This window comes from Periplaneta americana, chromosome 3 (assembly GCF_040183065.1).
Source record: "Periplaneta americana isolate PAMFEO1 chromosome 3, P.americana_PAMFEO1_priV1, whole genome shotgun sequence".
Taxonomy (NCBI): Eukaryota; Metazoa; Arthropoda; class Insecta; order Blattodea; family Blattidae; genus Periplaneta; species Periplaneta americana.
Window position 1 is genome coordinate 198,311,704 of NC_091119.1, and position 18,525 is coordinate 198,330,228.

Here is an 18,525-nt window from a genome sequence, read left to right on the forward strand (position 1 = left end):
AAAGGTATGGAAGAGACCCACTAAATCAGTGCGCTGTTGGATTTGTTTTGTTTGTTGTCGAAGGAAACGTATTAGAAGTTTCGAGAAACATGTTCCAGTTTCGTGACTGGTTCCGCTACAACAAAGGTAGCCTATATATAGCCTATATAACTCCAGTATATTTTGCTGACTCTGTGGTCAGGTCAGGTTTACCAAACAGCTACTTATATCTGCAAGGTTTCTGTGCCCAATTACATCGCTGTACTTAATTCAATAACTCTTTCATTGTATTGACACTAACATAAGTACAGTGGTTGTCGTTTGATCCAAGGTTCAGACACCGCCGAGGTTGATGGACTTTCAGAACAATTAAATTATTAACATGACTTTCTTCAGGAGGGAAGTAAGACCAGGGCCATATTCCACGAAAGTATCAGTAATACATTACAAATTAAAACTGAAAGTATTATGAAGTATGGCTGCTCCACAAAATTGTGTATTTTATTTTATTTCCACGCCCCCTCGAACGCCTGCCAATCGGTAACTAAATTCCTTTATTTTGCCTTTTATTAATTCTCTTGATTCAGCTATTGTCTATATATAGGAGATCTCGGGGCATATGGGATCTCAAGGCATTAAAAACCAGAACTAGAGCACTTGCGACTACGTTTCTTCTACGTGATGAGTTTAACTCTAGCAATTGTCTTTCTTTTCCTTGTTACCATAGCAATAAAAATTCGCTGATAAGTATTCCACAGCAGTGTTATTGGATATCGGTATTTTAGCTAACATAACCTACTTATACGCCTTTTTTTTTTTCTCTCTTTTTTTTTCAATCATAAGACATATCTGTCTTATGATTGAAATTTATATCTACTTATTTTATTATATTACTAGGCATATCTGAAAATATAAAAATGTATTGTAAATTACTTATACGCGATCAGATTTTTCTTTCAATTCAATACTTAACAAGAGAACTTGTCAAAGATTGATCAGTATTCAAAAGTATTTGTCAGAGACTGTTTCATATTGCTAAAGATTTGACAAAATTTTGAAACGTGCTTCAAATTCATTATAACCTATGTAGACCTACAACATAAATACATTTTTTGCAGTGTAACTAGACCATAAAACAGTATTTTATCACTTAATTGTACGGTACCTAAAACGAAAAAAATATCACGATTGTATATTGTTTTAAAACAAAACATGTACGATTAGTATTTGCCTAGGTTATAGGGAAAAATCTTCTTCATAAAAAAATACATGTACTGCCACTTAACCCGAGACATGTGCCTTGTAGTTTTTTCATACTCATTTTTATTTTATATATTTATTATTTTGCTAATAATTGTAACATAAATTATAAAATATACAGAGAAACTTTAGCTCGCCCCTGAAAGAGTAGAACTCGCAAACAACTTTTCTCGGTCATTGTTCAATTCCTTCAAAGAATTGATAAGTCTTTGATCAATTAGAACATATTTTATTTACTTTGAAGACAATAAAATACTTTTAAAGTATTGTCAGTGATTTGACAATAAATGTCGAAATACTGGCAAGTCTTGAAAAGTCTTGTGAAACGTTGAATTTGATGAAAATTTGATAGTGTATAATCATTGAAAAATATACTAAGTAAAGTCAGCAATAATAATAATAATAATAATAATAATAATAATAATAATAATAATAATAATAATATATTGCCTTTCGTGGAGCATATCTCGCACTAACGTGATGGGCGTCATACATTGTTCGTGTAAAGATTAGTTACCAAAGATTCAATATGTTATGTCATCCCTGATAAGATATCCATCCCATTTCAGCTTTTTACCTATTATCAGTAAAGTAGGAGTATGTTCATCTGACAGAAGAGCTACAGGAGAAACATTTATATAACAGTTTATGGATTATTATTTTGTATCTCTGACTAACGCAAAGTCTTTTCTTGCACTCTTGCTGTTAATTAAATATTCAGTTCCCCGTATTTCAAAATTTTAATCAGAAGAGCGCCTTTGTTCGAAACCCGCGTTGTACGCAAATTGTTTTAGTAAATTTCACACAAAGCTACGAAAGTTAAAATTGAAAATGCGTGATAAATCGCTTAGATATTTAAATTTTCATGTAATTATTGCTTTGAGATATTTTCGGTAGTGAGTTAATTATAAATTGATAATTTTGAATTTGTAAGAAGTGTTCAATAAATGTATTATTATTATTATTATTATTATTATTATTATTATTATTATTATTTATTAAATATTTTAATTTATGTTCTTCACGTGGAAGAACATTACATTCATGCAAAACTTCATTAAAATATACCAAATACTTTCTTCGAGTTACCATGTAAAATGTGTGGCTGAACAAAATATTCTACAAATTTTCATAAATTAAAATATAGTACGTTTTCAAAAACAAATTGTTTAGTGGTGTACAGGTAGTGAATATTAAACGTGCCAGTTTTTATTTCCAGATGACCTACAGATTCTGAGTAAAATGATGTTGAAATATAATAAAATGTTACTTCCCACTTAAGAAAATAAACTGTAAATGGATTATCATTCGCAACTTGATAACAGAAATGAGTTATTGCGAAAGGCATTAAGCTTGTAGTGAGAAAGTATGTATCATCTTTGTGACGCTCATCTTAGTAAGATTTGAATGAGTGCTACTTGTTCTAATTTGGAAGTATTTTCCTAACACATCTAACCTCCTTTTAATTTTATAGATTCTAAACTATGCAAGAATTAGTCATATTTTAGGCACCTAGGATTCAACTTTCAGGACCAAAACGAACGTTCGTTGTCTATATGAATATATCTGTACTTAAGTTCAACATTTCGGCACTGGTATCCTGTAAAAATTGAGCATTATGATATATTTGAAGTTTCATAACACTTTGTCTACGTGGATGTCTGTCATCCGAAAAAAAGCAACATTTTAAATTATAATGTCCCTCAGTAATTACACATACAAGTATTGCTGGTATTGTGAGAGAATAACCTCGTATTTTCTTATATTTATTTTGTGTTTTATTAGCAATAATTTAAGAATTTCATGCAAGACAAGTTTCAACCGTAAGCGGTATCACTGTTTGACTAATTACGTATTTTACCTTTTACCCAGTAAATCTTTAGAATAACATACTGACGTAGCAAGTTAAGTACACTTGCAGTTAAACGCTGTGTAATCGTACCGACGTAATAGTTTCGTATCCAATGTACAACACGTACAAAAAGCTTGCGTTCCCTAGAATTCAGCCGTGTCAGGATCTTCCGAACTCAGAAATGACTTCAGGAAATGTTATTGCTGATGTTGAAAGAGTTAAAAGTGATTGACATCTGTACATCATACAAGTAGGCTACACAACTTCACTAGCCCGGTTTATAAAATATAAATCGTTCTGTTGGTCTGAGATTGCCGTCGAGCCGGAGGATCGCTGATTCAAATCCTGTCGAGGATAGTCCATTTTAAAGCCCATGACATGGCTTTATTCGAAAGTAAACTGAAGCTGGTCTTCCATGTGAACCGTAAGTAATGTAACTAATTTCAGAGGGTTATTCTTTGAGATATTTCAAACAACAAAAATTAATACAATTTTGCTCCTTTTTTGCTTCCTTTTCGAGAAAAAAAAATGTTATGTGGAACTTTTCATAGCATGGGAACGTCATTGATTTAATTCCCAATATACTCAGTCAATTTAAGAGATCAGTGTATTATCATGATAAATGATTGAAAGAATTTTAGTTTTGTCTTTTAAATGTGCAGAAATGTGATCCGAACAAATGTAACTTTTAAAAATCACTTTTCAGAACGAAAAGTTACATTTGTTAGCATCAAATTTCTGCACAACTAAAAGACAAAACTAAAATTCTTTCAATCAGCTATCACAATGTAGTGCTCTTTCAAATTGACTGAGCATATTGGAAATTAAATCAATAGCTTTCTCAAAACACGCTGTGAAATGTTTCATGTAAAACAATTTTTATCTCTGAAAGGAAGCGAAAGAAACTAGGAAAACTCTATTAAACTTTTTTGTTTGAAATATGTAAAAAAATAAATCCTTGAAATTAATGGCATTGCTTACGGTTTAGGCTGTATTTGCAGCACTTCAAATAAACATTTTCTAGATAGAGGGCTACAGGCAAATTTCCTACCCATGTCAGATTTTATATTATAGTACAATGAACCCCTGACAGTAGCATAATTGTACGTTGAATTGCCTCCTCAGCAGGTCTAATCTGTATCATACCATAGAAAATATCAATTAAATCGTATAAATTGCTAGTCATGTGTGTACAGTACTTACATATGAGCCCATCGACCTTGACTAAATTTGGCACATGCAATGTAATAAATGTATTTGTGAATTATTTTCTGCAATAGTTTTATATTTTATACATATATCTCATATCTATCATTAGTACTTAGTTCTCTAAGATATTACAAGAATGGCATTAGTGATAATGAAATAAAATTGGCATAAGCTGAAATTTGTTGTTAAATAAATTTATTTGCTGATAACGATAATGAAATTTTTGTTGCTAATGAATTAAAAAGAGCAACACAACCTGAATTAAATTATTCAAACGAAAATTTGTGCATCAAAAATAGAAGCAATAGCTGGCTATGTGTGGAGAAAAAAATTTATTATGTAAATCTTATTTTTAAAAAAGTTATCATTTAGAAAATATAGATAATCGAAATGTCTTGGCTTTCTGCGGTAAACACCAAGTAAGATTGAAAATTGTTATAGATACACAATAAAGAAATGACAAAAGATTTAATTCAAGTGTTGCCAACATTTCAAAGTATTCAATGATCGTTAAGAAGTAATATGTATAAGAAAAGACATAGTGCTGATATTAAAAATTGATTTCTCCACTCGTAACGGATGATCTGAGACCTGGACAATGAACGGAGGAAATGATAGAAATAAGAATTTCTGGAATGCGTTTCTGAACACACACTCAGAGTTCAAGTTAGTAATAGACCTATAATATAAATGAGAAAATGTTAAACATAGACCTATTCCATCTAATTAATACAATATTGAAACGTACCAACTTGTTTGGTATCAGTCCATCATGTGTTGGTATAGAAAGTGCAAAATAAATAAGTTGAATATACATCTAGTTTCACGTGTTTGACAGATATATTTTCGGAGCAGATTTCTGGTATCTATGCCAAACTGCAGAATTGAATTGCACAAATATAAAAAGAAAATATTAGCAGCAAATATCCATAATATTACATACCACGAAATTTTGATATATGGAATAGGAGTTTGGATTTTATATACAAATTAATGCAACTGGAAGTAGTTCAAATATTGTCAGACATTTTAAATGTATACTCTGACAGTCGTGAAGTTTCCGGTTTTGAAGATTAAACCATCTAAATCATGATATAATACTATTTATAATATTTCAATGAATGTTCATGAAAACCAGGTTAAACATGAAATGTAATATAATTTGCTTCTTCGAAAATGCTAAATATCAACCGTTTTGGAGCGAAAAAAAAACTTGAAACTTGTTCAGTGAATGTATCGAGATATGAATTGGAAGCTCGAGGTGTTGACAAGGCGATTATGAAACATAACATTCCCATCACTGCAGTAGGCATGTCAATAGTAAAACACGCAACGAGGTGTGATATATATTTTCTGTGACGGTAGGGCTATTCCAATTTGTACGACCTTTTCCCGTGCAACCGGTTCCAGTTTTACATATATCATTTTCAGGCCCTGTGAGGTGTATGAGCAAGATGGCGTGTGTATAACCCACAATTTCTAAATACCGCAGTAATGTGCGTTTTGTTCACATGTCCCAGCATTATAAAACTTTACATTCAGTTCATTTGTCCTCGAATATCCTCTGTGCCTGGACAGATATCATTTTTGAAGCATCAAACATCATCTTCATTCAATAGGATATCTTCAAACTTCGAGATGATGTAGTAAAATCAATTTCTAGGTTATTACAAACATATGGAGTAGCATTAAGAATATCTGCTTTCTATTTTTCTATATTTTTAATGTCTATAATTTGACATTTCATGTAAAACCTTGCTTTGAGACTTCTGTCATGGAGATTATGGATCTCTGTCCTGCTGTTAGGCTTGGAACATGAAGATTCCAAGTTAATATCTTGCATGTAGGCTTGTGTAATGAAGATTTTGAACTTACATCCAAGTTCAGAATGTACTTCATTAATGACAATTTTGAGCGTGTATCCTGCTTTTAGACTTGTATAACGGAGATTTTGGCCTTATATTCTTTTTGTAGACTTCAACAATGGAGATTTTAAGATTGCATCCTGCTTTTAGACTGCTATGATGAAGATTATGAGCTTCTATCCTGCTTGTAGACTTTTATAATGGAGATTTGAACTTGTACCCTGTTTTTAGACATATAATAGAAACTTTGAGCTTGTATCCTGCTTTTAGATTTCTATAATGGAGATTTTGGGCTTGTATCCTGCTTGTAAACTTCAATAATGGAAATTTTGAGCTTGTATCCAGGTTTTAGACTTCAATAATGGAGATTTTGAGCTTGTATCCTGCTTTTAGACTGCTATGATGGAGATAATGAGCTTCTATCCTGCTTGTAGACTTTTATAATGGAGATTTGAACTTGCACCCTGTTTTTAGACATATAATGGAGATTTTGAGCTTGTATCCTCCTTTTAGATTTCTATAATGTAGATTTTGTGCTTGTATCTTGCTTGTAGACTTCAATAATGGAAATTATGAGCTTGTATTCAGGTTTTAGACTTCAATAATGGAGATTTTGGGCTTGTAGACTTCAACAATGGAAATTTTGAGCTTGTGTTTCAATAATGGAGATTTTGAATTTGTATCCTGGTTTTAGACTTCCATAATGGAGATTTTGAGCTTGTATCCTGCTTTTAGACTTCCATAATGGAGATTTCGAGCTTGTATCCTGCTTTTAGACTTCCATAATGGAGATTTCGAGCTTGTATCCTGCTTTTAGACTTCCATAATTGAAATTATGAACTTGTATCTTGCTTTTAGACTTCTATAATGAAGATTGTGAGCGTATATCCCGCTTATAGACATCTTTATTCCTATTTATATCCTGTTTGAAACTTCCATAATGGAAATTTACATCCAATATTAAAAGGTGGTATAGGGTATTATATATTTTTATTCAGTGCTGAGTGGTTTTCTTGAAGGTCATTTTATGTTTAGCTCTGCTTAGTATATTATGAATACTGAGAAATAATTGCCAGAGCCTTTATTTATTCATAATACCTACATGTTTTTAAATAAATCCATATCTAAACGCCGCACTTATCAGCCACTTTATGGTACTTCCATTATAGTGGTCGTAACTTTTATTTGTACGAACTTCTTTTAAGTTATTAGAAGGCGCAGGATTCCAGACAATCACTGACATTCATGGGATGAACACGTGTATAAATAAAAATATCAGTGTGATACGAGGTTGAAAGGAAAACGTTTGTGAAAGATAACTACTAGATTCGGCGTTTATGTCTCTCTTCATATTTGTTTAGGCATAACATAGGACACAGACAGAAATTTCTTGCACATCAGAGGCAGGAATTATTGATCTGTAGGCAAAATTTGTGGTTGGTTTGACAGTCTCAAGTTTGTTACAGTAATTTCATCTAGGTGTTGTAGGTTTTAATGAAGTGTCTTATGTTAAGGCGCATTTTTCTTGGAAATTTATCGTATAATTGTTAGAACGTAATACCGGTTGTTTCAGTCCATTTCATATAGGTACTGGTACATAATGGCGTAGACCATAGCTGTGTTTAAGTCCATAGTTAATAATATGATTGTAAAATGCAACTTCAGACGAAAATTAAGACCATCTTTATATTTCAAAATTTGAATTTAATGTCTGCTAGAAAGCGATTTATTTGGGGCTTTGCAATCTTCTAGTCTCTTTTATGACAATTTTACAAGTCTTTATATATGTTCTTTTTTTCATCGCTGATTCCGGTTTCCTAGGTGATAATAAAATGAACTCCACTGTCTTTAAAGGAGTACGTCCACCTTTGAGGATAAAAAGAAATATTTTTTTCCTCAGAAACCAGAAAGTGCATTAAACTTAGAATTGGTGTGGTAAATATTCATTACCTCTAATTTAAGATACAGTATTCAGAATATTAAAAAGAATTGATAGTTACCGGTGGTTAAATATTCAAAATGACAACTATAAAAATGCAGTGCATTTACCACCTAATTTCCATATTTATCAATACATTGTTATGATTCCTTTCCCTAACTATTCTTAAACCTTATATCTAGAAAATGTACCAGAATCGTTTATGTATCTATGTGATAAATATATTTTTCTTCATGAGCACTGAATTTTGTAACTTTTTGAGTAGTTAATATTTCGTATTATTTAAACTATTTGATGTTACAAAACTAATTCCGGTACTTTTATAGATATAAGATTTAAGAATAAATTGGAAAAGTAATCATAAAAATATATTGAGAAATATGGGAATTAAGTGGAAAACGCTTTTCCTCTGCGTTTTTCATAGACGCTGTTTTGAACCGGTATTATTATTATTATTATTATTATTATTATTATTATTATTATTATTATTATTATTATTCCTAAATTGAGCCCTGCTCTGGATTTTATCATTTATTGCAGATATAAGCACCCTTAAAGTGACATAGGGGAGAGTCGGGTAGTATCGGACAGTACGTTTCTTTCATCTACCACCATATGGTAGTACTTGAATGACATGGTTACGTTTCTCTATGCGACATCACAGAAACGTAACCATGTCAATCAGGTACTATCATCGTGTGGTAGATGAAAGAAACTCACCCGATGTCCGTACTATCATTATGTAATGAAATATGAATTAATATTCTGGGAAAACTCGTCTGAAATTAAACATATTTTTGTTCTACAAAACAAAGCTATAAGGTTGATGATAAGTGTGCATAAAAATATACAATGTAAAAAGATTTTTCAAAATTTAAAAATACTGACCCTAATTTGTGAATGCGTTCCTTTCCTGATAATATTTTATATATCATGTTTTGGGTTATCCAGCGTTTCTTGTGTTATTTTAGTTATTCCGTAAATGTATCAAAGAAAGTTTGTCATTTCCATAACACCGTTTATTTTATTGAATTAGCTAACACGTTTAATGTCATTCATATACATAGCAATTTAGCATAAATTTAAGATTATTTCTAGAAGTCTATGATGTAAATAAAATTTGATATATATCACCTTTCTGACATTTCTGACACTTTCATTACTCTTATAAACTAATTTAATTGTCTCTTACTGCTGCAAAACATTTAGTTTCGCTCTTCTACCGTCATTTGTTCTGTCCGTGATAAATTATGTGGAATAAAATTTCCTACAAGATGTCCGTCTAATGGTAATGTCACAAGTGCAACTCACCAGGTGATGATATTCTACCATAAATTGCTACTGAGTGGCGTTTCTTACCTTGAATTAATTCAACGAAAAATACACGTCGAAAAACATGTCTTGTAATTTGTTACGTCTTGGTTTACACTTCAAATTAAAACTTGAAAAAAAAGAGTACAAGGTGTCTGACTCGAAGCAATCTTGCCTAGAGAATGATCGTATCGCAGGCTATATTTCTACTTACATAGAAAATCACAACTGTGAAAAAAATTGTTGAGTATTATTCCTTCTAATTCACGCTCGCTTGCTTCAACCTTGTGCTACCTGAACCGCCTTCTCATAAGGAATAACAAGAATTAGTAGCTTTGGCTAGAAGTTCAAAGCAAAACAATTTGTATTGTTCTAAAACATTTCGGTTACTCACATACATCCACAACAAAACACGGAAGAAAACATGAAAACTACAACTTGCTTCAGCATGTCGTAAATATTCAGATTTTTTGGAATATATTCAGTGCCTTCAGTCATTATTTTAATGGCGGTGCTATTTAAGGATAATTTAATGGAAATTATAACATCGGCAACTCAAGTTTAGTAAACATGTAGCAATTGAAGGGTTCAGAACCATAGTGGGCCAAGCGCCATTTACTAAAACCGTAGAAAACAAGGGTTAAAATGACGTTATTAGCATAATTCAATGGAAATATATAGCAAGTAAAGTAAAGTATACACATTAAAACTAAATGATATGTCAGTCTTCATTAAACTATGGTATTCACTTAACTTTAACCCTTGCTTTCTCCGTTTATAATAAATGGCGCTTGGCCCACTATGGCGCTGAACCCTTCAATTATTTATGTAAAATATACGTTCGTTTATTTGGACTTTAAAGACCTGTAGAGATGGATATTGCTTATTCGAAACAGAGGATTTTTTAAAACGAAATTAAAGGTTTGTATAACCCGAAATCTATTCACGTAGACTACTTTTAAAATTGTGCTTTCTTTACGAAAAAGCAAACATTTCATTCATAGAAAATAATTATATGTAATTTTTACAAACTTTTGAGTAGAAGTGAATTTTTTTAGAACTGTTAATATGATCTGTGTGAATATAGCAGTAATAATCAAGTTTGAATGCTAGCTAATACATATAACCTACCCATTGAATTGCTCTCGTCTGTACGTTAATTCTTGCAACATAAAGCAAGCAAAATCAACATCTATATATCCATAAAAGTTTCGTTTTTCATTTAATTTATTGTATTCTTTTTTTGTCGGTGTGAATCTGGTCGCCCTAATATCATAAATCCCGTCGACTCTAGATAATGTTTCAATTGACACAGCGTCGTTAAATAACCGTTAGAAATAGTGTTTTTGCAATTCATAAGACTTACATCCTATTTTGTAGAACAGAAAAAGACAACTCTTTCCTTTGCAAGAACGTTAGTTTCATATTTTATACTGAAATGGCCCCCGAGCATAAAGTTCACATTGCCCTTGCTTTGAAATTAAATATCAGGATGACAATGTGCACGTGTGTCTCGATATGCGAACCCCAGCGTAGACTAAACACACACATACCAGCGACTGGCAGGTGCACTTTCTTGTCCACGCCAGTTTCTTTTCATGACCTTCCGACCATTCAATACATTAAAAACATGTGGGTAGAAATATATTCTTAGTGTAGGCCTAACCACTTTTTCACTCTCAAAACTTAGAATGAGAAAAGTCTGGTTCCTTTAATACACCCCAAACAATTTTCGTGTGTTAAGAAAGCATAGCGTATTTAATTGTTGACTAATCTCAGAATACTCGTACAAAATGCCTTTAAATTTAGAGTATTTGCTCTAGACTATGCCATTAGGAAAGTCCAGGATAACAGAGAGGTCTTGGAATTGAACGGGTTACATCAGCTGCTTGTCTATGCGGATGACGTGAATATGTTACGAGAAAATCCACAAACGATTAGGGAAAACACGGGAATTTTACTGGAAGCAAGTAAAGAGATAGGTTTGGAAGTAAATCCCGAAAAGACAAAGTATATGATTATGTCTCGTGACCAGAATATTGTACGAAATGGAAATATAAAAATTGGAAATTTATCCTTTGAAGAGGTGGAGAAGTTCAAATATCTTGGAGCAACAGTAACAAATATAAATGACACTCGGGAGGAAATTAAACACAGAATAAATATAGGAAATGCCTGTTATTATTCGGTTGAGAAGCTTTTATCATCCAGTCTGCTGTCAAAAAATCTGAAAGTTAGAATTTATAAAACAGTTATATTGCCGGGTGTTCTTTATGGTTGTGAAACCTGGACTCTCACTTTGAGAGAGGAACATAGGTTAAGGGTGTTTGAGAATAAGATGCTTAGGAAAATATTTGGGGCTAAGAGGGATGAAGTTACAGGAGAATGGAGAAAGTTGCACGACACAGAACTGCACGCATTGTTTTCTTCACCTGACATAATTAGGAACATTAAATCCAGACGTTTGAGATGGGCAGGGTATGTAGCACGTATGGGCGAATACAGAAATGCATATAGAGTGTTAGTTGGGAGGCCGGAGGGAAAAAGACCTTTAGGGAGGCCGAGACGTAGATGGGAAGATAATATTAAAATGGATTTGAGGGAGGCGGGATATGATGATAGAGACTGGATTAATCTTGCTCAGGATAGGGACCAGTGGTGGGCTTATGTGAGGGCGGCAATGAACCTCCGGGTTCCTTAAAAGCCAGTAAGTAACTAAGTATTTGCTATACAGGGTGTTTATTTAACTGAGGATTGTTTTTGTAAATAGTCTTAGTGAATCGCAAACCTATTGGGTCAAAATAATACAGATGATAGAGAAGTATAAACTGGGTATATCGAAAGGAAGCCTATAGTCGGAAATATCTATTTGAAGCGCAACGACATTTTGAGGATCGTTTTTGTAAGCTACTTTGGTTTTCATAACTGCTTACCGCGTCGACGTTTGATGGCCGCTGATAACAATCTCAAAATTAGACAGAAATGGAGCTCTATCGGTTCCTTGATCAAAAACCTCTAATTGGCAGAGTTATACCCTGGCTTGTTACGTGTTGTGAGTCACACACAATGTAAATTAAGTGGCGCCACTCTTATTGGCCATGGGCTTCTTAGATTGTTTCTTATATGATGTGAGAGTCGGCACGTTCAGAACACAGATCTTGATCTGGATTCCGTACAACAGAGCTACGTGATGTATGGCACACATGCTCTCTCCACGTTTTTATCGTTCAAGATCTCACTACACCGAACAGATTGTTCTGAGAGACAGTGTAATTGTCCCACACTTCGTCTGTACGTACACATGGATGTCTAGCTTGTGTTTATTAGATTGACCAGTTGTGGCCCCAGGAATATGCACCGAGATTGGATGTAAATGTTTTTGCGTTATAAAATCGAACATATCAGATATCCTGTCTAATGAGACACAGGGAAGATAATAGTTAAATTATTAAAATTGTGAGAAATTTTAGACTCCTTTTTTTTCTTCCTTTTAGTTTATTTATTAACTGCATGCCCGCCAATACAGTGTTATAAACATAAATCACAATCCAATGAAAGCTCGACTCCATCGTGATTGCATTTCTGTAGTAGGAGCGCTAATGTCTAATCATTGTGGTATGCACAAATTGATCGGCGAGTTTCTCACTGTAACTTGACAGTCTTGGACAATGGGATTTAACTCTTATGTCATGGAAGTTCGTCAGTTTGCCGCATTGGTCCGGAATGTTGTTAGCTTTGTTCCGCTGGGAATGATGGGAAAAACTGGTTGTGTTACCAATCTGAGAATTTTAAACACATACTGTAAATTTCCTTTATTTACAGAATTTACCAGTTTTATAACATTATTATTATTATTATTATTATTATTATTATTATTATTATTATTATTATTATTGTTGAAGTTTAAAATCCTCTTTTTGTACAGGCGGTTTAGAATTTAGTCGGAGACAAAGTCGCCATAGACTATTCTGTTCAAATTCTATAATTTGGAATTTCTCGTTGCAGATCTTTTCTTCTCCACTCTGTCCTAGAGTAGTGGTCGACAGAATTTTTGTCATCACACTTCTGTGATCCCAGAAGTGTAAATCAGGCTTCTTACATGACCCCAAACACGGAAATCTAATCCAATTTAAATCCGGTGACCTAGGAGGCCATGGTACAGGCACTATTCTTCCTAAGGGAATATCGCGTGAACGGTTAATTTGCGGATCAATGTTTGTTAGAGTTTTTTTTCTTCTTTCAGTTTCTACTTTTCATGTAAATTATTGACCATCACTTTTGAAACACCCTGTATTCCTATGAATATATATGTTAAATCAAAAACCGTATGTGTTATGCATATTGAGGTTAAGCATTTAATTTAAACTGATAAATCATTGCGCGTTCTATCTTTGGAGAGTAATATGTATACTAACAATAATAATTAGTGGTACATTAGATAACGTGCAATACCGATCGGGCTGTGTAACACGAAATTTGGTTGGATTTTTGTCCCATAACATTCACTTATAATTCAATAGTCTCTCGTTCGTATACATTGTGTTGGAAACCTTCTAACGTAATGGTCATGAAGCATTTAATATCGTGTGAAATATTCCTCCACACTTCAGTATTAACACATTACCTGTCATTGGCGATAATTGAATCTCCTATTTTTACAGTTATTGGCTGTAGGAATATTTTGTCTTGAATCACTTTAATTGCAGATGATTAATCATATTTAATGTGGCATAGGAATTTTTTGTTGGAATTAGGACATTTTACTTACCACTGTGAGAATTTTCTTCATTCGAAGTTGACAGCAATGAGTGGAGTCGGAGAAAGATTGTGCATTGTAGGGGTCTACCAATGCGAACTGAGTTGCCAGAAATAATGCGACTGTGATTGGTCTTGCTGTTGATATTGCCACCTGAGTGGCTAACTCAGTGGTAACCATGGAAACCCGTTACTCGGAATGAGCTGATTGGTTCATTTGTCTCACATCGTGTACAACCCTGCAGTCACGATCTTTCTCTGTTTTTTTTTTTAGTATACAGTGGAGTCCCTTCGTTATTTATAAATGGGGGTAAAAACTATTAGCCAATCAAAGGTCATTTTGTACGTTTATATGTACTGTCTATTACATTATTGGTCTTCTGTGCCCGCCCCTATCTAGACGATGTAACCACTGCCAGAGATGAACTCTGTGATTGGTAGAAAGGGTACAAAAACTGTACATACTTGTCTCTAAGCGTTCGAGGGACCTCGCGGCAGATTCACTACAAGTTTTAACTTAATTTTTTGTCTTAGTAAATGCATTATGAAAGGGTATCAGTCTAAACGAATTAAAAATATTTTTGTCGTTAATGTTAAAACAATTATTTTATTTAGAGGAGTTAACACTGTAATGATTTACTCATATCTGTATGTGTTACTAAAAAATATTCTCATTATACAGGGTGTCAAAAAAAAGTATCCAATATTTTAGGAGGAGCTAGTATGCATCAAACATAGTACAAACTTTCTGAGATCTGAACACTTGTTCATAGGAGGTGCTCAATGTGACGTCCATTCATGGCAATACATTCCTCTGCCTTTCGGCGTAAGGAATGACGCACCTTTTCAAATTTGTTTTAATACGTTAATAAGGAAGTCCTGATAACGATCCCCAGTTAATCTCTGTGGTACCACGAATGGCCCTATTAATCTATCACCAAGAACGCCTGCCCGTAAGTTGATTGAGAATCGGTGCTGATGCCTTGTTTCTTCAACTGCATGGGGATTTTCATCAGCCCACACATGCTGATTACGAAAATTCACAACACCATCTCTGCTGAACCCCGCTCATATCCGCAACCAGACTTTTGTTTTCAGTATTCCTTGCGAAGTATCATTGTTCCATGCCAGGGGTGTCAACTACGGTATGGTTATCTGGTAGTCTGCTGTATTGTAGGGTAGAAGAATGCATTGTCATGAATGGACATCACATTGAGCACCTCCTAAGAACAAGTGTTCAGATCTCAGAAAGTATGTGTTGTAGGACTCATGCTTATTAGACATTTCTATCTTGTTTTGATGCATACTATCACCTCCTAATATATTGGATACTTTTTTTCTTAACACCCTGTATTTATATGTGTGATGCTAAAATGTTAAATGTTATGTTTTTTATTTAACGACGCTCGCAACTGCAGAGGTTATATCAGCGTCGCCGGATGTGCCGGAATTTTGTCCCGCAGGAGTTCTACTGACATGACCCTGTCGCATTTAAGCATACTTAAACGCCATCGACCTGGCCCGGGATCGAACCCACAACCTTGGGCATAGAAGGCCAGCGCTATACCAACTCGCCAACCAGGTCGACGTGATGCTAAATAATTCTTATTTAAGTTTGTAATATTTTCATGTATAAGTTTAAATAAATTTCTTTTTTATTCTCTACTGTATCTTTTGATGTCAACGTCGAGTATAAACAAAGTCATCGCCTTATCAGTAATGTATTGAAAGTTTCCATAACAGAAGTTTCCAACGGAGGGACTCCACTGTAGTTTTAAGTATGGTTAATCGTTAAAAGGGATAATTGTTTCATTAGTAATTTATATCACATTTTGAGCTTAGTACTTATAAATTAAACGTGAGATCTGAATTCCATAAGCAAACCTCACAATATCTGGTTTACTTACATGAAAAAGACAAGCCATGTCAAGATTGTCTACAGCAACTGGTAAATAACCGTTTTTGGAGACTTGGTGGGTGTTGAAAACTGTCAGCGGATGTGACGTTGTGTTGTTTTGGAGATCCTTTCCTGTGCTACGTAGGCCGATCTGGAGAAACAAATGCATGCTCTAAATTTGGTTGGGTTAGTGATTGTCGAGTCCCTATAAATTTTTAATACTCTACTGCATTTTTCCCGTCAATTTGTGGACGGTCCCTGACAGTGACATTGTTTTGTCACTCCTTTGAGATCGACTTTAAGGTTCATTCAAAAGGTGAAGTCATAATGGTAAACTAATATTTTAACGAAAACTGTAACAAATTAAAGGATTTCAAGAGCAGACTCAAACACATCTAGTTGTGAAGTGTCAGGGAAGCATTATTGATCATCTGAAATGTTTTCTCATATTTCTCGCCTATGCTGCAGATTACGTAAAATTATATAAATTTGTAATTCTTTGTCGTGTTTTACCCATCAATAGGCCTTTTTTCTGTATAGTTTTTGTCGGTGTCAGTGGAGAATTGGGGGGAGAAAGACTTAAAACGTACCTGAAAACGCGTTCTTGCAATGGGGTTTGGGACTGAGAAGAACTGAATATGTGACCTCTAAGCCTGTTGGCCACTTGTCACACTCCGATCATTTTCTGTTAACATCTCGTTTTATGTTGAATTAATCAATAAAACTGCTTTCATAATACAGAAACTAACAAAATATTGGCAAAATAGTAATTTATGTATCAAGGGCGAAATGAAGATGTTTATAGCGAGGGCTACAGGGTTACTGCCGAGGGCTTCTGGCCCAGGTTTAAACATGAAATTTCGCCAAAGCTTCATACATTATTTTGTGGCGTACTAATCCGTATTTAAATAAATTAAAGCTTTTTGATAAGAGTTTTAAGTTAGAAATTCGCTTTGTGTTTGTAAGTCTTGTTTAGCGTGTTTTGTTTTGGTATCTAGGGACTGTGTATAGGCCTACTAGAAAAAAAAAGAATATGTCGAATAAAAATAATTCGTTGTGGGAGGCCATGCATGATGCTATTATTTCTGTGCTAAGTTACCAGTCTCTGAATTTAATAAACAATTTTCTGTTATGCTGGAAATGATGTTGGGACCTGCTGAAACCGAAATTCCTTCTGGAGTTGTTTTAAAGCCAATTGTTGTTGCCAATTAAGTAAATATATAGAGAAAGAAATAAGTCGTCCGGCCTTAATTAAGGATGACCACGAGGATCCCGAAATTAATAGCAAATAAAAATATAATTAATTAAATATGAGTAATGTTATAAAAATAAAATGTAATAATTAATCACCACTGATTATCAATTATAAAATAAAATCTTAGAAGATGACTTTTAAAATTATACTTATAAATAAAAGATTTTATTTAAAATTAACATATCCTTAATTAAGGCCTTCTGAGTGGTATAAATTAAATAAGTAAACAAATATATTTTTTTAGGCCCGCAAAAGTATAATGGGCTGTATTACATATATATCGTATTCATGGAGAAATTGAACAATTATAGATTAGTGCAGTACAAATAAAACCGTTACAAATGAAATATTACATAAAAATATACTCTTTCACATAATATAAACAAAACTATACGATGTCATTTCAAAATGCTCTCGATGACGTCATAACTTGCAGAACAATTGTCGCAAAAATATTTTGTTTCGACAGAAACATTTTTTTCTAAATATAAGCCTAGGCGTGTCTGAGCTTTTTTGTCCCAAACTGCCTCATTCAATTTTAATTGCATTTGTTGCCATAGTAACCATAACCATAGTGATTTTGTACAAAACAAATGAAATATTACATAAAAAATATGCTCTTTCAGATGATATTAAAAAAAAAGACTACACGGTACCATTTCAAAATGTTCTCGATGGCGCCATAACTCGCACAATAGTCGCAAAAATATTTTGTTTGTACAAAAATATATATTTTTAAATATAAGGTTATACGTGGCTGAGCTTTTTTTTTATCCCATACCGCCGCATTCAATTTTAATTGCAATTATCTGTTACTTTTGAAACAGCTTGCGTGTAAAAATCAACTGGAAGAACTGACGATGGAACTGGGCCTTCACATATAGGCCTAGGTCTACCAATCTACATCGTTATCCGTTTGGTTATGCTGACATTTGGCAAGTGAGCTGCATTATTTTGATAACTTACGCACCCCGACCACAACACCATTTTTTTTACGTAGAACTATCGGAACGTCTTTGTATTTTGCACGGTAGGTCGCCAACCTCTCCGTAATGATGTCAGAAAAAAAAAAGTGATACACTATAATCACTTAGGCTATAACTTTGCAACAAATAAACATAGCGAAACGAAAGTACACCTCTGTGTAGACAAAGGAGTCCCGTAACCGTAAACATCCGCATCTCAAGACCGACGAGACAGGAC

The 18,525-nt window shown here is 33.5% G+C and overlaps 2 protein-coding genes and 1 long non-coding RNA gene across 7 annotated transcripts in view; 2 read left to right on the top strand and 1 right to left on the bottom strand.

Annotated features, from left to right (window-relative positions):
- Roc2 (Regulator of cullins 2) overlaps window positions 1-18,525 on the top strand; it is a 298,758-nt gene that overhangs the window by 64,956 nt on the left and 215,277 nt on the right. The window lies entirely within an intron of this gene.
- LOC138696944 (facilitated trehalose transporter Tret1-like) overlaps window positions 1-18,525 on the bottom strand; it is a 119,732-nt gene that overhangs the window by 51,486 nt on the left and 49,721 nt on the right. For 3 of the 5 annotated variants that reach the window (XM_069822458.1, XM_069822462.1, XM_069822457.1), the window contains exon 2: window positions 16,078-16,218. The exons of the other annotated variants lie outside the window; for them this stretch is intronic. In XM_069822458.1, the coding sequence (XP_069678559.1) occupies window positions 16,078-16,218 (141 nt within the window). The remainder of the gene's footprint in view (window positions 1-16,077; window positions 16,219-18,525) is intronic. 5 annotated transcript variants of the gene reach the window in all.
- Window positions 1-18,525, top strand: part of LOC138696946 (uncharacterized) — a 122,077-nt gene that overhangs the window by 1,816 nt on the left and 101,736 nt on the right. The window lies entirely within an intron of this gene.